The 20,187-nt window shown below is 29.2% G+C and overlaps 3 protein-coding genes and 1 non-coding gene across 5 annotated transcripts; 3 read left to right on the top strand and 1 right to left on the bottom strand.

The window, feature by feature from the left end:
* The first annotated feature begins 1,490 nt into the window (after positions 1 to 1,490).
* QWRF7 (QWRF motif protein (DUF566)) lies at positions 1,491 to 4,021 on the top strand. The gene is given in 6 exon segments (XM_028048978.2): positions 1,491 to 2,140; positions 2,643 to 2,876; positions 3,012 to 3,101; positions 3,218 to 3,289; positions 3,292 to 3,330; positions 3,745 to 4,021. Coding segments are annotated over 6 exon segments (1,149 nt in total). The 5' UTR covers positions 1,491 to 1,510; the 3' UTR covers positions 3,829 to 4,021.
* A 1,919-nt stretch (positions 4,022 to 5,940) lies between these two features.
* On the bottom strand, positions 5,941 to 9,205 carry LOC114178215 (cell number regulator 6-like). Its single transcript, XM_028064000.2, has 4 exons — positions 8,927 to 9,205; positions 7,704 to 7,818; positions 7,124 to 7,392; positions 5,941 to 6,466 (listed from the first exon to the last, which is right to left on the bottom strand). Exons 1-4 carry the CDS (start codon positions 9,029 to 9,031, stop codon positions 6,230 to 6,232), a joined length of 726 nt encoding a protein of 241 aa, XP_027919801.1. The 5' UTR covers positions 9,032 to 9,205; the 3' UTR covers positions 5,941 to 6,229.
* A 1,908-nt stretch (positions 9,206 to 11,113) lies between these two features.
* On the top strand, positions 11,114 to 11,216 carry LOC114165512 (U6 spliceosomal RNA). Its single transcript, XR_003599724.1, has one exon. It is a non-coding gene; the product is annotated as a U6 spliceosomal RNA (small nuclear RNA).
* A 1,649-nt stretch (positions 11,217 to 12,865) lies between these two features.
* Positions 12,866 to 16,630, top strand: LOC114180063 (derlin-1.1-like). Of its 2 annotated transcripts, none has more exons than XM_028066500.2 (7): positions 12,866 to 13,005; positions 13,305 to 13,440; positions 14,444 to 14,517; positions 14,619 to 14,712; positions 14,877 to 15,005; positions 15,516 to 15,676; positions 16,020 to 16,630. In XM_028066500.2, the coding sequence occupies exons 1-7, from the start codon at positions 12,989 to 12,991 to the stop codon at positions 16,240 to 16,242; spliced, it is 834 nt and encodes a 277-aa protein (XP_027922301.1). In that variant the 5' UTR covers positions 12,866 to 12,988; the 3' UTR covers positions 16,243 to 16,630. The 2 variants fall into 2 exon arrangements, with proteins under 2 accessions (XP_027922301.1, XP_027922302.1); XM_028066501.2 differs by having other exon boundaries at positions 12,939 to 13,077.
* Positions 16,631 to 20,187: the final 3,557 nt, after the last annotated feature.

The following is a 20,187-nucleotide window of genomic DNA, read 5'->3' on the forward strand; positions in this document are numbered from 1 at the left end:
TATGATAAAAAATAATAAGAATTAAAATTAGAATCATCAAAAGAAGAAAAAGATTAATGACTTGAGAGAGAAAAGAAAAGACATGCAAATTGGAAAAAGGAGAAAAAAAAATTGAGGAAATTAAAAATGGAAGGAAGACGGAAAGGGAGGGCATGGGCCTGGCCCAATGGTCTCACATTTGCATCACTTCTAACATAAAGAGTGAAAAAATAGTACTTTTGATAGTAATTTCTATCTAAACCTCCATAACTTTAACTGCCTCAATGCATTTTTTATTCTAAAATGTATAATTTAAAATATAAAGAATATATTTTGAATTATATATTATTGAATATAAAATAAAAAGTATATTTTAGATTGTATTATAATAAATTTAATTTTAGACTGTGTACGGAAACTTTTGTATTGTAGATTGAATATTATAAAAAGAAATATATATATTTCAAAATATTAAAATTTACAGTTACGCATAAGAAGATTTTTATGGTAGTGCGGGAAGAAATTGGCAAGAATGATTGGTGTGTTTATAAGAAGAGTGCCTAGAACTACACAATTTTCTTTTGTCCACTTTATTTTTTTTTCTCTAACACTGTTGTTTTTAGACAATTAGCAAAGAAAAATGTGAGAACATGAACACCAATATTGTGTAATCACTAATTTCTGACCACAAATTTTTGAAGGAAACAAAATGCCTCATTTTGTTACAAAGTCAAACATATATAGTGGAATAAAAATATTACTACCCATCCACACGATCCACCCACTCCACTCAAAGTCATAAACTTTATTTTAAAAGTTCGGAAAAAATAAATGTTTTTTTTATTGTATTAAACAAACAAACTTGTAATTGTTTATTCATCAATTATATATCCTTTGTCACATATATATATATATATATATATATATATATATATATATATATATATATAAATATGATGCGTGATATTTTAATTTGAATTACATATTTTTGTCTCACACGTATTGATGTTCGATATTTTAAAATACTTTATTGATATTTATCAATGAAGTATCTAATTTATAATACATTAATATTTTTATTATGACAAAAGTTTATAATTTTTTTATGTTAATAACTTTGATATATATGATTTTAATTTAAATTTTCATATTAACAATCATATATTTATCATTATTATATATTTTTTAATATATATATATATATATATATTATATCGTATGTTAATATTTTTAAAATAAATATATTAATGTATCAAATGCGTATCGTATATGATAGATATATCATATTCATGCACCCATAGGTGATACATACAAAGTATTGAAAAAGAGTATATAAACTAAGACATTTGAACTTCCATAATATACGTGCAAACATTTTTGCATGGCGTGGAGACATGTACGTATTCAACGTTCTTCGTACTAATTAACGTGCTTGCAACTTCTAATGAACCTCTTTATTCTATCATATATATATATATAGAGAATAATATTCCTCAAAAAGAGTACGAAAACCATACACACTAATTCTTCAATGGAGAAACCGTTCCACACTTCTTCTTGCTGCAACCACCACCACACGGTGGTGCCACCATCACCACGGCTGGTCCGAAGTCGAAGCGGCAATGGCTCTGCCACCACAGCTATGACTACTCCGGAGAGAAGTTCACGTAGGTTCAGCTCTAGTGAAAGATTCACCACCATCACTACTATCCAACGTTCAAAGTCAACATCAAGAACGAGAACACCCAACAACAATGAAGGGAACAACATCATCAACCTAACGTTAACAACATCCATTCCCAACAAGCAAACAAGTACTAGGCTTCAAGACAAGAAAAATAAAGATGACACCTTTGTCAACAGTGTTGGAGCTTCAAAGAGGACTTCGTCTCCTTCTGCATGGGCGCTTTCGCCAGGAAGATGGTCATTCGGATCTCCGATATGGCCACAACCGATGACGAAAGCGCCTCTTAGAAGTAGTAGTAATAGTGTTGGCGGTAGTGTTAATAAAGTTTTGAAGTACTTCAAGCAAAAGAAAGTGTCACCGATGCAAGAGGAAGAGTACCATCAGTTTAGGGTTTTGCATAACAGACTTTTGCAATGGAGGTTTATCAATGCTAGATCTAACGTTGCCATGGCTAATGTCAAGAATATGGCCGAGGTATGTTGTTTCTGTGGTTATGTATATATAGATATAGAAATAATATATACATTTTATCAACAAATTTATCAGAGTTAAATATGTTTTGCTCCCTTAACTTTAAGTGAAAATTAGAATTAGTTTTTTTTTTCAAAACTGACCTAATTTAGTCCTTCAATTCTAGAAATGTATGTATTTAATCCTTTTAATCAAATTTTGTTAAGTTTATTTAGCATTTCATGATAATATTTGAGTTAACATTAAAACGAAAATATGTCAACGATGTAACCAACTTAAATACTATCATAAAATAAAATGCGTTTGAAACATTAGATAAACTTAATAAAATTGATCAAAAAATTTGAACAGTTTTCCCTGATGCACTGACAAAAACATATTTAACCCAATTTATTAACATAAGTTTGGCTGATAGAAAAAAAAATGATAATATATATTAACAACCTTGTGTTTAATTAATTTATTTATTTCCGATGATATATTCTATTCTTGTGCATTATTTCAGATACAATTGTTTGCTGTATGTGTTGGAATTGTGAAACTGAGAAAGATAAGAACAGAAAAAAGAGTTGAATTGCGAAAGGTGAAAAATGTGATGAAGCTTTATAAAATTCTGAATGGACAACTCTATCTTCTCAGTGAATGGGCACAATTAGAGAGAAGAAATCAAGAATCTGTTGCCAAATTGACAAGAAAATTGTTAGCATTCTCCAACTTAATCCCATTAACCTACCTTAAGGTAATGTTCTTTATCATATATCACACACTAATAATAATAATCATGTTTAATCATGTTTTTGTTTTCTAAAATTTAGAACAATTTTGGTCGTAATATTGAAGTTTAAATTTTTCTTCTATTTGATTTTCTTGACAGGTGGACACAGAATCTATCTCTGATGCACTGAATTCAGCCATTGTAGTAATAGAGAATATGAAACCATTAATCACAAAATACCAGACAAAGGTACATATTTGTTTCATATTATTGCCTTACTTTTTATTCAAGAAATAAAATAAACCAAATAGATAATTAAAAAAATATTGGAAAATTAATTATACAACTTGTATAATTTATTTCAGCAGGTTGAAAGGATTCTTTATCAAATTACAGAACTAACCACAACCCTAAAAGAGGAAGAAGAGTACTTAGAAAAGAACTTCTCACCCTTCTTCCAATTATTTCTACTTCATTGGTAAGCCATGCACACTACTAATCACTTTTTTTTTCTTCATTATATTAGAATCACATTAGTGGGTGAATCTTACAAATTAGTTTTATAAGATCAAATTAGATTAATTTTACTTTTTTAAATTTATTTTAATAAAAATTATTATTTGTTAAATCTATTATATTATTGTTATTAAATTGTTATTAGATCATCTATTAATATTTATTTCATACTCGTCAAATATATAAGTTGTAATCGCGAACCTCACGTTATAAACTAATTTAAAAAAATTAAATTTGATTTAATTATGAGAGATTACAAATATAAATAAAGACAATATTCAATATAAAAAACTTGTCTTTTTCTTATCAGTTCTCATGTCTAATCTTTTGAATTAAAGAAAATAAATAATAATTTGATTGATTTCACATACCACAGGAGACTGAGAAAAGCATTGGAGTGCAGCTTATTCAAACAGTGACGGAGTCCAATACCACAAATTATTTCCATGGCATTGCTTAATGAGGTTTCACTACACATATTCAAGGACCAATATATATTTTCTTTTCCTTGTACTTTTATTTTTATTTTTCATTTTATGTATTTACTTTTAAGGACCAATATATATTTCTTTTCCTTGTACTTTTATTTTTATTTTTCATTTTATGTATTTACTTTTTATTACAAAACTTAATATATACTGTATTTTTTTTTTATGAAAACCAATGCTAATACTTAGAAGTCATGTTGATAAACTGTAATGATTGTTTTTAATTTCTAGTAAACTTTGCTTTATTTTTAGTTTTGAAAAATATTCACTTCTTCTCAATGACAACTTAAGTATGTTTAGTATGACAACTTGAAAATTAAATGAATACCTTTTTTTTAATTCATTATAAAATGTCATAAGGAAACTAATAAATAAACATATTGAAAATAGATTGAAGGTAGAGGAAACAATTTTAATTTTCAATCTATTTATCAATGTCTTTCTTCAATCATCCATAGGTGAAACAAGTTAAGTTAATATTTGATAATTTAAGGAAACTATTCCATTACAGTAAAACAAAAAAAAATCCCCATATTTGCCTTTCTTTTTGAACTTTTTATGTGATAACCGTGGATGTTTTTAACGAAATTAAAAATACTTAGAAACTAGGACATTAAAATTATAGAAAAATAAATAGACCGAAAATGTAATTTTATAAAATGCAATGATCAAAATTATAATTGGGACTAAATATTTTAATTTGTAAAACAATGGTCTTTAAAATTATACTTGCAACTTTTTAAAAGTATATTTTATTACATAAAACAATTGAATTTTTTAAAATATAGTGTAAACATAATTATATTATATTAATTTTTTTATGGATTAGGGATATCATCTCACTCGAGTTAAAATATGCATATTTGTCTTTAAGGGTCTCATTTAAGTTTATGCATAATTGTCTATTATGCCTCTTACATTAATAATAATTTTTTTTTTTCTTTTTTCTCCCATTAGCATAATATAAAAACAACCAATGTGTTCGTATTGTAACCCGCATAATCAATTCAAACTATTTTTTAAACATGCAATTCAAGAAAAAAAAATTGAATCAACCAATTTTTAACTATATTCTAGATTAAGAAATTTGGTTTCAAATTATTTAATTAATCTTACTCGAACTTTGTAGTCTAATTATGCAAGCTTGCGAACTACCCTGCAATGTTGTGATTGAATTTGAGAGGACTAACTCCCAAACAAGACCAAACATTAGGATTTAATCGTGTAAGGTAAATATTATATTGTTTTTCTGGTGCTGCAATAAACAATTTAACATTTAACTACCTTACCTTTTACTTATAATGTTGCCATAACTTGTAGGGCAAGAAGATGAGAAAATGTCATAATGTTGCCATGACTTGTAGGGAAAGAAGATGAGAAATGTCATGACCAAGTCAAAAGTTGTTATTGAAGATGTTTGAATTTTGATTATATTTGTTTGGTGTTTTTGGTCTTAAGCATGTTTTGTGTTTGTTTTTAGACCGACACTTTAGTATTTGGTTGTGTTTATTTAGACTTTTAAATTGTGAACACATTAAGATTTTGATATTTAGTTTGGTGTATATTTGGACTATTGTTAAGATATTTTGAGGCTTTCATGCCTTTGTTAGAATGTGAAACTGTTGTTATATAATCTAAAAGGTTTAAAAGTTTGATGTTGTAAAAAATGTTGGCATATAATATATATATATATATATATATATATATATATATATATATATATATATTTGTATATTCTAGTTTGATAGATTTTAATTTAAAAACAAAACTTTCACTATGTATATCTTTGGATATATATATTGGTATATTTTTCTATTTAGTAACTGAAATATTATTTTTTTATTTAGAAGTCATATGATTTGTAATCACATTATTTATAAACAAAGAGACACATCCAAGACTAAGACACTGATTTTTTGAGTTGAAGTATTGTTAACCTTGAATTAGGTTATATATATATATATATATATATATATATATATATATATATATTGATATATTCTAGTTTGATAGATTTTAATCTAAAACAAAACCTTATAATAAATAATTTGCCTTCATTTTATGTTAAGTTTTCAAGCTTTCCCTAGGAAAAGTGAGCAAAAGTCACTGAATCTGTGAATAGAGCATCATCTTTCAAGAAACTTACATGGCCAACAAAAGAAGAAGTCAAGAGTAGTTTGACTTAAATAATGTGTGAACTCAATTGAAGTTGGCACTAGAGAGCAGAGGTGTGGTTTATGTGTGACCCACAAGGCCAATGTAACACAGAGAACTCAACTCAAAGCAAAGGTGCAAGAAAGTTATTCTCTAGCAAGCAAAATTTCAAACTACATGTCATTGTTTTTGGATATTAACAAGGGTAACAGCAACACCCTATAAAACTTGCAGTTCCAAACCAGTATGCTCATGGTTCTTGTCAGAAGAAGAAGAGGTTTCAGGATTGTCCTTGTTATCACTAGACTTCATCTCTTGAATGGGAGGAGGAGCACTTACAATGGTTGTCCCTGAGAAAGCATTGTCAGAGAGCCTTCCCTGCATCTCCCTATGCTCTTGACACAAGGCACACCAGTGCATGCAGCAGTGTACACAACATGGATCACAAGGTGAGTTCTGCAGACATCAAAACAACTAACTTCTGAGAAAATCTTAAAACCAAAACAATGTTTATGCTCTGGGGAAAACATAGAACCAAAAGAAGACAAAATTATTAGAATGTTAGTTGTTTGTTCGGTTTAACTTAGTTTGAAGAGAGACAAATGCATTGTTTGCCAACTTCACCAGCGATTGTTAGGGAAAAATTGATTATTTGCCTGGAATAATCTTTTCCAAACATAAACTACATGTTACTATGTAACACTAACACAAGTATCACAAATGCGCTGTATATATAGAATTTTATCATTCCACAAAAACATGGTTTTTCAAACTGCGTGGCTGGTTGAAGATTGCTGACATTTGACACTAAAATTGTGTCCATAAGGTTTTCATTGTTAAATTACACACCATCAAGCACATCTGTGTTTCTCTATCAACCAATGTTGTTCAAAATATGCATGTAGAAAGGTCTTATAGCATCATATTTTTTGTTCACTTAGGCAAGGCTTGGGAATTGAACAAATCTGCTACAGAATGGAAATTGTTTCCAGCATCTAATGAATTCTACATTGCAAATCTGCAATATTTTCTCAGCAGATGAACATTTAATACATACCACTCCATCTTTTATGCTTACTTGTTCGATTGGAAAATACATTATTCAACACATACCTTCAAGTGATACTTCTTCTGTAAGTTTTGCCGAACCTGACCAGTGTAAATGCCACACATCCACCAGGTAAAAAACAAGCCTTCAAGAATGAGAAATGATGTCCCTGGATCAATGTAACCACTGAACATTGCAGTTGCGCTTGCCAGAGCAATGCCACCCTCGATGAAAATAGCATGACAAACGCATGGTCCAGTCCAAGGAGTTTCTTCATGCAAGCTTTCTACATTGCGCCCAAATAATACACAAGGACAAAACAGCCCTGTCAAGCCTGCAATGAACGCTAAATAGCATAACAACCACAACTTTCTCCTTACTCATTGCAACTATCAATGCTTCTAATAATATAGCCATTTAAGTAACTCCTTCATATTCAAGTGCTCAGTATGTTCACTCTCAAAACTTAACATATTATTAAATATGAAGAAATTTCGATAGTAAGGATGGATTAATGGCCAAAGGAATCATATGACACTAGGTTAGTTTTAGTTTCACTAGAGAAAATTTGACTAGTTTGAAATAGATTATAGATAACACCCTGACTCCAGCAAAATTTGACAGCTTGGTCATGCATTAACTTACAATTTTCCCTATCTTCAGCACATCCAAAGATCCCAGTCATCCAAGCTTCATCAGCAGGAGGTGTATAGCTTTCAGGTAATGGCTGCCCACATTCCAGGCACTTGTGAACAGCCAACTGCAAGGGATTAAACACCATAAACAAATAGCTATTCACTAACGTGTATTAAAACTCATCAAACAAAGTACAAGCAAAATCTTTTCAAATTTTCATTTTTGTTTTCTCTTGTAATGTTTCAACAAATTTCACATGGTTTTTACCACATCCTTTCTCCCTAGGATAAGATGCAAGAGGAATACTAACCCTTGTTTCGAATTCTAAAATTTTAGAATTTCAACCATCCTTATAGTTGAGATCGCACATCAATTAGATATATGACAAAATATAAGTGGGTCAAAATTTCCAATAATGATATACACAGTAATTTTGGCTTTTACTTGGAGCCTTGCTTCAATTTTCAAATGGGTAAAAGTTCCAAACCAGTGATTCAAAACACGCAAACACAGATTCAGGACAAACAATATGCAAATCTACTTCACAATTCACATTCCCAACACGCATTATGACATAACAACATTATGTGTGAACAGAATGTAAACTGATTATATGACATTTTCAATCGAGCATCTACAACCTGATCTCCCCACCCAATTTCACATTCCACGTCTCCATCTCCAAAAATGCAAACGCACACAACACCAGACCACTCCGCTGCTTTCTTCATTCACACGACTAGTATTCATGAATAAGCAAAACTACACTAATATTGCACCTAAAAACCCTTCAACAAGGTTTGCTCGTGAATATTGGGAGATTTTATAAAAAAGTTTGCTAGTGCAAATTTTCAGCCAAAACATCAAGGCTTCTGTGGTCTCTGTGATCACAATTGCGACTACACCAGCCCACATTAACAAGGTTTTCTCATGAATATCTCTATTAGTATATCTGAATAAGGATTTGCTACCACGATTTGGTCAAACCACAAAGGTTTTTAGAGTGTCCACAACCACAATTGCGACAAAATCAACCCACATTGTTCACAATTTCCCGAAATATTGAGGATCATGTCAAAATCAAGACAGCCACTGCAATTTAAGACCATGTCGTTGCCAATTCTACAATCTGACAACAACCCAGAATCCAAAACAAAAGAAAAACAGAAAATTTCCTCAATGAATTCAAGAAAAAAACAAAAAACAAAAGACAATGCGGTATGAATCCAAACCTGAGGGACCTCAATTGGCTGATTCAGTTCACCAGGCGTGATATCTTCCAAAGGAACTTGATCCTTCGTCAGCTTCACGTACTGCGATTCTGTCCTTTCCCCCATCTGATCTCAAAATACAAACCAGAAGACTCACAAAGAACAATGATGAATTAGAGGAAAATGCCTGTGTTGCAATGTTATGATAAATAGAGAAAATTCAGAAATGTAACTTCACAGTTTAAGAGATCTAAGGAATTTGGGACATGAAAGGAATTGGATAATCCGAACCAAGAAAATTAATCAAGAGTTATTTATAAATTGTTTTATACATTTTAATTATTTATTAAAGATGTAGTAGTTCATTGTGTAAAAGAAGTTAAAATTACAAAATAATATAATTTTGTTACTACTTTCGAAAAGAATTCAGTACCCCAGTGTGCAAGAATTAAAAAAACATAATTGTTAAATATGAAAAAAAAAATAATGATAAAAATCCATGTGATTAAATCTTTTCATTATTAACTGTAAGGGGAAATGAGAACCGTGACAACTGTGGTTAATTTCATGTTCACGCTTAATATTATATATTTTTTTAATGAATAAACCTTTATAAATAAATGATTTTTCTTTTTATAATTTCCCCACTCTTATATAAATCTCATTTAGCATCCTCGTGGCATAATAGAGTAATTTCTACATATTTTCAGTATTATTGATTCTTGACCCTAAAATTAATGTAAAAAGCTTTCAACTTCTATCATGGAATAATATCTTTATCTATTTGGTTTGGTCTATCATTAAAATCTAGACATCTTATCATTAAATTGTTATTCTAATGATAAACTTTTTCTACATGATAAATTTTATGTTAAAATATCTTATTTTCGTTTTTGAGTTGAGTTAATTTAGTTATAATAATTCTTTTATGGATTAGTTCATCTTTATATCTTTGATCCAATTTAGTCTCTTAACTTTAATTTGTATAGATTTAATCTATTTAACCAAATTTTGTTAAGTTTATCTAAGGTTTTAAACGCATCTTATGATAACATTTGAATTATTTACACAGTTTGATACATTTTACTTTCAACGTTATCTAGAAAGTATCATGAAACATGTTTGAAACATTTAATAAATTTAATAAAATTTGGTTAAAATGATTAAATCCGCAGTTATAAAGTTGGGGGACTAAATTAGGCCGACCATAATTTTGAGAAGGGACTAATTATAATCTTGAGAAGACCAACAACTTATTTAATCCTTCTTTTATTCAAAAAGATCTCAATTTTAATCAATTTTGTTCGATTTGATTGTTTTTTACTAACATCGTTCAAATAATTAACCATAATAACCGATGATATTGATGTGTCATTTTGTAATTTTTTGTTTTGTTTTTAGTTTTTTAATTTTTATATTTTTTTTAATTTCTGAAAAAATTTCCAACCATCGATGTGTCAGAGTTCATGTTTGATATTGAAATTATTTTTAATTTATTTTTTAAAGATTTTAATTTTAAAATTTTAGATAAATATTGTTAATTCCCATCTTTAAATTTTAAATTAATTGTAACTTAAACAAAAAATATTTAACAAATACTAAATTTTAATAAAAATACCATTATAACATTTATAAAAAAGTTAAATTTGATCTTTTTCAGAAAAAATTTCTTTACTTTAAAAAAAATTGAAACTAAAATGAAAAAGAAGTAAGAATCAAAATAAATATAAAACATTAATTTTAATATCTCACACATGACTCAATTGACACTACACTTTTTTTTTTCAAAATTAAAAATAAAATTAAAAATTTTAAAAAAATTAAAGAAAAACCAACCATGACTCTAGCCACCTTTCACATTAATTATTTAAATATTGTTAAATAAAAAAAATTAAATAAAACTAAGATCAGATAGAAAAAAAATGTATTAAAAATAATTTGAGACTATTGAAAAAACAAATTAGATGAAATGTATTTTAACCTAACTTTTATTATAATTTGAAAAAATATTTTTACTTTCACCGGCTTTTAATATTCCTTTTATTACTCCTCAATTGCATCCTCTTCACCGCCTTCCGCTCAGTGAAATTTTCACTATTCACTCACCAAAACAGGGCTGTGAATTTGGAGTGAACGAGTACAAGTCCCACATCGGTTGAATACCGTAGAAGCTAGTGGTTTATAAACGTGCAACCTCGGTATCGGCATGTCCCTTCGGGGACATCCGATAAAATTGGAACGATACAGAGAAGATTAGCATGGCCCCTGCGCAAGGATGACACGCACAAATCGAGAAATGGTCCAAATTTTTTTTTCTTCAGCAACCCTTCTAATTCTTTTACTGATTATTCACTCTTCTGATGTTTGCACAGTTTTTCCTTCATGCTCATGTGTTTTGTTTGTCACTCACATTGCTGATTTGTTCTCTTCATGTATGCATATACTATTTCTTCAGTTACAGCTAAAATTAACATTGTTGTGGTTACATTACATTAGTACAATTGAAAGCTGTATCTTAGCAACATTTATGACGTTCCAAAAGGGGTAATTTGGAGGGGAAGAACTGCACCAGTGATAAGGAAATAAAGGAATACACACATAACTTACTTTCTGATTTTTAGTTTGTTTATATTGTAGACTATTAGATGATGCTACAATATGTTGATGTGATGAAAATAACTTGAATAAGGTGGAGAAATGGGAAGAAATGAAAAGGGAAATCTGAAGTTCATTATTCTCTGAGATACAGAGCAAATTCATAGATTATTAGTAAAGTCTGTCAAAACATTATAAGTCTATTTGAGTCTATCTATTTAATGCAAGACTAAACCATCATCCTTAAGGTTGTGATTATGGCTCTCCTCATGGTGATTGAAACTAAGCCAGTCTTGGAGTGCTCACAATTAAAACGTCCTTTGTACACAAGTCAACAATGAGATGTCATAAAAGAACTATTGTGAGTTTAAGTCCTAAATCGGATAGAAGTGAAAAAATTAAGCACATGAGGACCTATAAATCTACAACTTTAAGGTTTTTGGTTGAAGGTGATGTTGATCTGTTATGTGAATTAGGATGAGGTACTGTATAAAGATGAAAACTTATAAACTTATTACTTTAGGTTTTGGGTTGGAAGGAGTGCCAATCCGCGTTACGTGAGTTAGGATCAGAGTTTCTATATAATGATGAAGACCTATAAATCTACTACTTTAAGGTTTTGGATTAGAGGTGAAGTCAATCCGTTATGTGAGTTAGGATCAGCTACTGTATAAAGATGAAGACCTATAAACCAATTACTTTAAAGTTTTGGATTGGATTGGAGGTGGTGTCAATCCAATGTATAAGTTAGGATCATGTACCTAGGTTAAATAACACCATCTAGAGGAGATAGGTATCATATCATTTAAAAAGCGGTGTTCCTGTAGGTGTTTGAAAATGTCAATGCATTCTTATTTATTTTAGAGAAATAAATGTCCATTTTTGGCACCTCTCTGAGAGAGCTTATGAAAAATAATGAATACAGATATTCCCATATGGGCACTTGGTGTTGGAAAATATAATTAAGCTTACTTTTATGTGTAGTATTGCAAAATATTATTGTTTGTATAGTATACTTTCTGAACCATTTTCGTTGGAATTGTAAAAAAAATGTTTTTTATGCAACTTTTTTTATTAAAGTAGGCATAGATGATAGAAGAGAACACATCAATTACATTTTACAACAAACTTCATGAAAAAATTAGTTCAAGAGATGAAATTAAAATTAACTCTACATTAACAATCTTATGAAAAAAAGAGTGAAAAAAATGAAAAAGAAAAAGGAAATTGCTTGGAACCAAATGTTGAAAATTGAAGGGTGGAAAAAGTCAAAGAAGAGGACATAGTCAATAAGTCAATAATGCGAAGACAATTACGCAAAAACAACTTTGGAGTGTCAATCGGTTGAGACATTAATGGTGAATACTTCCAAAACCATTGTTTCCAAATAATGCCTTTTATAATGCTCACTCCATTCTGTGGAATTTCCAATTCCTTCACTCTTCTTAACCTTCAATTCTTGCATTGCTAATACCAATTTCCTTCAACATGTCTACACCAGCAGAGTACTCTCTCTCTCTCTCAATTTTTCTTTCTCCTAACTCAAGCATGAAGAATTAAAAATGGCAATTGATCATGTAATCTACACATAGAATTTTCTTTTATTTCACATGACATATACATGGTCAACTCAACTTCTATGCTTTTGTATTGTGCTATATATTATTCACATGCTTCAATTTCATCTTAGTCATGCTTAATTCTTTATCTTGGTTCTATCTTATGATAATAATATTGGTACTAAGCATTTTTCTGAGAGAATGATGAACAGTAATTGATTAAGATTTTTCCTCTGCTGTTTCAGATACTATCGATCTCTACCACCTGTGAGCAAGACCTATGGAGTTGCCTGTTTGATGACAACTTCTGCATATTATCTGCAACTCTATGATGCATGGAACATAGCACTTTTTTATGAACCAGTGTTTAAACGCTTTCAGGTTTTATGATCCAAAAACTGTTCTGAATTCTCATTTGCAGCAATAGGGTATCTGAATTTAATTTAGTTAGTGGGTATATTTTTTATACTCTTGTTGTCATGTAAACATGTTTGTTAACTTTTATAGTAATTACTTCAGAAGTCACACCTAATAAACGGTTTATGAATATCTGACAGAGTAAAATTCTTTAAAGTGATGTTGTATAGAAATTAAACTCGGATGTTTATGCATGAATCTGATATCATTTCATAGTTATACCTTGGATATATTTCTCATTTTCATAACACTTAAACCTTATTAAGTATTGTGGATAAAAAACCCTTGTGAAATCTGATTCATAATAATCTAAATCTATATTATTTTAAGTCTACTTAAATGGATTTTTCCAAAATTTAAATCCATATTTTTTTTACCTTAAGTTCAATCCACTTAATTAGATTTGGAAATGAGTTTGGACAGAAAGGTGAGATGAGTCGACTTTTGCAAAATCAAGTCATCACGGGTCTTGGGTCAAGTCAAATTGGTCCAAGCTCAGGTGGAGTCGAGTCAACACGAATCCAAGTTAAGTCAAGTTGATTTGGATTTGGTTGACTCAAGTCAATCATGTCTGATATTGACATAAGGCAGCTGAGTCGAGTGAATCAGATCTAAATTGTCTTGACCTAGGTCTAGTTCAAGCTAAGTTGGTCCGATTCATGTCTAATAGACCTAATAGTTAAATAAATCTTACTGGATTTAATTTAATTAAAAAGGTGGATTCAATCTAGGTTTAGCCCATTTCAAATTGGATTGAGAAAAATCTAAAATCTAATTGATCTAGATTATAGATCCACTCTATTTTTTTTGTGAAATGTAGATTGGATTTTGAAAATACAATTCATGATCATCCTTAATATTTAGCTACTTAATGAACTTTAAGTTATAAACATTTAGTAAAGAAGAATAAGAGTCAATTTGGATGAACTTTTCACCAAATTTCTTTGCCATAATTATACATTTATAGGTTTGGAGGCTTATCACAAATTTCTTCTTTCTTGGCCCGTTTTCACTTCCATTTGCTGTGCGTCTGATAATGATGTAAGCTACTAATTATCCAACTTTTTACATTTCACTCAGCCATTGTAAGATGGTTTCAATGATACAGTTTTTGTTATTATTTGAATGTTGAATCTATGCAGAGCAAAATATGGTGTTTCATTGGAAAAAGGGCCCTTTGACAAGAGAACTGCAGATTATGTTTGGATGTTCATATTTGGTGCATTCTCTCTTCTGGTATATACTTGTTACTGTTTATGTAACTCTTTTTCATCTCTTCATTTTCATTTCTACAAATGAAACATGCTCCATGATGTTACCTCTGTTGATCACGAACAAGATTCAGATATGTTTTTCATCCTAAAAAACATTATTAAGTGACAAATTTATGGTCCTCTAAGGTGATTTCGGCAGTGCCATATTTTCGGTTTCCATTCTTGGGAGTTTCGTTAGTTTTCATGATCGTCTATGTTTGGAGCCGCGAGTTTCCAAATGCACGAATCAACATTTACGGTGTCGTATCATTGAAGGTACTATCAAATTCCATAGTTGTATCTTTGATAATACCATCACAGAAAAAAAAAATTGTCATTAAGGTTTAATTAGTCGAATGATACTCAATTTTATTCGGATGTGTTAGTTTGGTATCCACTTTTTAAAATGTATTAATTGAGTCTCAACTTTTAAAAAAATATCTCAAGGTCCATTTCAGAAAAAAAAATATTAACGCCATTAATGACATTGATATTTAAAATGACTTACAAACAAAATTAAATATTGATATTTATATTAAAATTTAATGGTAAAAGTTATGAATAAAGTTAACGGTGTTAATAAATTTTATTTGAATGGGACCTAATTGAGACATTTTTTCAAAAGTTGAGATTCGGTTGACACATGTTTAAAGACGCATATCAAACTGACACATATGAACAAAAGTGGGTATCATCCGACTAATTAAATCTAACATTAACGAGGAGTTTGTGTTAGAAATAGCATAGTTTAACCATTGATAATTTTTTTTTTTCTTTTATATGTAGGGATTTTACCTTCCATGGGCTTTGCTTGCTCTGGATTTAATATTTGGAAATCCTATAAAGCCAGACATCTTAGGTATGGTTGCAGGACACATATATTACTTCTTAACAGTGCTTCATCCTCTTGCTGGGGGAAACTTCAAACTCAAAACTCCTCTTTGGGTGTATCCTTTTCTTTTATCACCTTCCTATTTTGATACATCCAATAATCTTAAGAGTCCAGGTTAATGGTTATCTAAATACATATTTCTTTTTCAAGACAACTTTTAGGAATAAATATGCGAAAGAGTTTAAGACTCCAAAACAAATAATATCTTAGACGAAGTGATTGACTCTGATAATATCGTATCAAAACACTCACGATCGATACAAAAGTTAACTTTTTTTTTTTAATGAACAAAATACTCTTTATCATTTATAAATGTAAAAGAAAAAACATATTTTTTATACATATGATAGTCTAAAGTTTGGTGCAATGTTGTGATTCTTAATGATGTACCATATCAGTCACAGAATAGTAGCATATTGGGGAGAGGGTACACAGATAAATTCTCCTGTGCAATCTGATCCCTCTGCTGGAATTGTGTTTAAAGGAAGAAGCCATCGTCTTGGTGGCACTGAAAGAACAGCAGAGCAAAGTGAAGGGAATGTTTCTGCTTCCTCACATCAGCAACAGACTCAGACTAATGGAGTTGCTTTTAGAGGAAAGAGTCGTCGTTTAAATGGATGATGACTTTGGTAACATTATTTCTCTCTCACTATTATTATTATTATCCTCTTTTCTGTTGTTTTTATTTAACTTTGTCCTGTATGTTGTGTCTTTCATCTTAAATTTCGAAACCAACCTTGTAACAGATATTTTTATGTTGGAACTATGATTATCTACAATTTCTCTTTCACCTTAGTGTCTTGTGGTTGTTCATACTGGTATGATGTTCCGACACCTCTCATGAAGGGCGTGTTCTGTGTTCGACACGTATCGGATACTTTTCGCATATTGGATATTAAATAGATAGATTGGATTTATTTTTGTGTTAATTGACGATGTGTTAGTTGATAATTTCAAACTTAACATGTATATACACATTGTGTTCTGTATTTTATGTTTTTTCAATTTAGCTGTATCTTTGTATCTGTACCCTATTCGTATTCGGGCAACATAGGAACTAACTTCATCGACAAACAAACTACATTTGTTAGAAGAAGAATACAATTCATATTAAACCCGTTTATTTTTTTATTATTTAAAAAACTAATAAATAAGTAAAGTTCCGGTTTTTGATGTGTATATGAACTTTATTCATCTAATCATCTATTTATAAAACAAGTAGTTTTTTCGTTTTTTAAGAATTAAACCTTATTTGGTTTTTAAATTTAAAATGTTATTTGTTGGACCAAGTACATATTAAGAATCACTTCAATTTTACTCTTTTTTCCTCTGCGTCTCCTCTCCAAGCAATCTACTAAAAATTCCACTTCGCACGGTCCTCTTCTCAGCTCGATCGATTGAACAGACGATCGGTGTACCTATCTAAAAGGCTTTGATGCTTAAGTCAGTGTGGGGAACGATCGGTCAATAAGTGTAACTGTTGTAATAAATGCGAATTAAAGATCCTCACCAACTTATCTTTAGGCCCTATTTATAGTTTCCGGTGTGGGCTTATAATTAGGGCTCCTTAATCACGGCCCAATGATCCCTTAATGGTGATTATTGACTTGCTTAATTTTAATTAATCTGGCTGACTGGTTCAGGTTTTTTGTTTGGTCGATCGACCGATGGTCGCTTGGCCAGGATGATTACCTTCTATGAGTTAACAACTTTAAGTGACATGCATTTAATCTGTGTGACCGATCGACCGATAGTCCTTTATGAGTTAACACGTGATTTACCTACGGGATCGATTGACCGCTGGTCCTTTATGAGGTAACACGTGATTTACTTGTGGAGCCGATCGACTGATGGTCCTTTATAGGTTCGCATATGGTTTATATGTGGGACCGATCGACCGATGGTCCTTTATAGGTTCGCATATGGTTTATATGTGGGACCGATCGACCGATGGTCCTTTATAGGTTCGCATATGCTTTATATGTGGGGCCGATCGACTGATGGTCCTTTATAAGTTCGCATATGGTTTATATACGGGGCCGATCGACCGATGATTCTATTTCATGTGCAAGCCCTGTTCGATGGACCAGTGGGTTGTACGTCGTCGATGGTCCGATGGACCATACAGTACATTACTTATTTTTAAAACACTTATTTTAACGTTTAAATATACTAACTAATTATCTTCCTCATTTTATATTATTATTATTATTTTAGTTTATCACCATCTATCATCAGTATAAATTGAGGTAGAAAGAATATATTATATTTTTCATGATAATTTTCAGATCACAATAACTGTTTAATACATCCTTATCATCTTTTCATCATTGCTTGACGCAATCTTATTCTTTCATCTTACGTTGCATGAAACATGGATAATATATATACTCTTAATACCTTTTTCTTTTCTTTTGAACAAGCATATTCTAATACTTTTTTTTCTTTATAAATGAAATATTTTCCAACTGAAAATTGAAGACTAATTATTAAAATATTGAGATTTTTTTGGAATTTTTCGTTTGGTGTCATCTCACTACATATTTAAAATATAATGATTCTAATATGTTAATTTTTTAAACATTTTATTATATCAAAATTAATATATTTTAAAAGTATAGGAAAAAAACAATAAAAAAATTCAATAAAAATTTGAACTCAACGACTCATTCAATTACGGTCCTGCTATACATATATTTTTAGTCATGTTATTTATTAAATAAATTCAAAATAGTTTTTCTATATTTCAATTTAGTTTTTATATTTTTAAAAATAACTCGATTTAATTATTTTATTTAATTTAAATTAATGTTATTCAAAAAATACTAGAAGAGTAATTTAACCTAGATTTAAAGTAGAATTTCACTATTTTCTTTTATCACATTGGTTGTTAAAAGATATAAAAAGTTGCTTTAAAATAAAAATAGTAGTTCTTTTCACTTTTGATTTCACAACCCAAACTTCTATGGTACTACTAACTAATAACGTACGAAAAAAGTTGCTGATATTATTGTTTTTTTAATTGATTGTAAGTCTAACCTAATTATTTTATTGGAATTTTATGGTGTAAGCCAAAAGGTCAACCTTAGTGGGGTTTGGTGTGTCTGTTCTAACTATTTTCAACACATAAATTATAAAAAAACCACTTTAAAAAGTTTAAAAATTGAAAAAAAATATCAAACACAAATACTTTGAATAAATAATTTATTTTGCATAATTAATATTGTAAAATATTGGACACTTATCTAGATTTTCACTTTTTCTATTAGAGACGACAACGAAATTTCTATTTGTAGGTATAATTCGAATTCGTTATAATGTTAACGGATAATATCTGAATAATTGAATAAAAATAAATATAGATAAAACATGTTTTTTTTTAAATTACATGTAAAGATGTGTTTTTATTTTTCTATTAGTCACTGTTTTAAATTAGATATATTTTTATATTTATAATTTTTTATTATTTGACATTAAATTTTTAATAATATTATATTAATTTTACTCTATATAAAAACATTTAATAAATATTTAAGGAAATGAGATTATATCTATTATTCAACGTACGTACAAATTTTATATCAGTTAAATATTATAAATAAAAATAAATATGAAATCTTACTTTCAAAGGAAACTAAGACTAAGTCAAATGTAGTTTTCGTCTTTTCTAACAATTGAATATGACAACGTTTGAAATTACAGTTATAGTTCTTTTCAGTTTTGAAATTAATGAAATTTTTATTTTTAGAATTACCAATTTGAAGATATTTTTCTCTTATGTTAAAGACTTTTTCACCAACCATCCCAAATTATCTATAATTTTAACATTTGTAATTTTCTTAAAATAATTTATTTTCTCTATTTATAACTAGTGTAAACTTGCGTGTCTTATTTTTTATATTAATAAAAAATTAACACACTAAAAATAACTATCAAAATGGTTAATACGCTTTTTATACTTTTTTTATCACATTTTTTGTTGAGTAACTACCCCTTTATTTTATTTTTCATTTTTCTCAAAAACATAATCGGTAACACAAATAATAACACAATCTAAACAATTATCACAATTTTAAAGACGAAATGGCAAGAAAATATTGATAAAAAAAACAAGTACAAAAAAATTGTTAAATATGAACCATTAATTATTAATTTGCTAAAACAAGTGATCTTAATCTTAATAATTAGAGTAAATACAATATATTTGTTAAAAATAAAACCCTTTTAATAAAATTGTGTACATGAATATTTATTCATTATTCTTAATCTATTAATAAAAAGAATATAATACATTCTTAAAAATAAAGCAATTTGCTTTGATTTGATTTTTATTTTACTCTGACAATGATGAGTTGTTATCATTTCTAACTTTAATGTGTATAGATTAATTTAATCACTGATTATTAATTTGTGATATCAACTAGTGGTGTCAATTTCGAGAACTAAACTATTCTAAAATTATGAAAGTCAGAAATTAAATTTTCCTAGTCTTTTTAGAACATCATAGACTAAATGAATTGACTTGGAATTTTAATGATTTACCTCATAATGTGATTCCAGAATATT

Source organism: Vigna unguiculata, chromosome 1 (assembly GCF_037176805.1).
Source record: "Vigna unguiculata cultivar grain cowpea cultivar isolate G323 ecotype 2 chromosome 1, ASM3717680v1, whole genome shotgun sequence".
In the NCBI taxonomy this organism is placed as follows: Eukaryota; Viridiplantae; Streptophyta; class Magnoliopsida; order Fabales; family Fabaceae; genus Vigna; species Vigna unguiculata.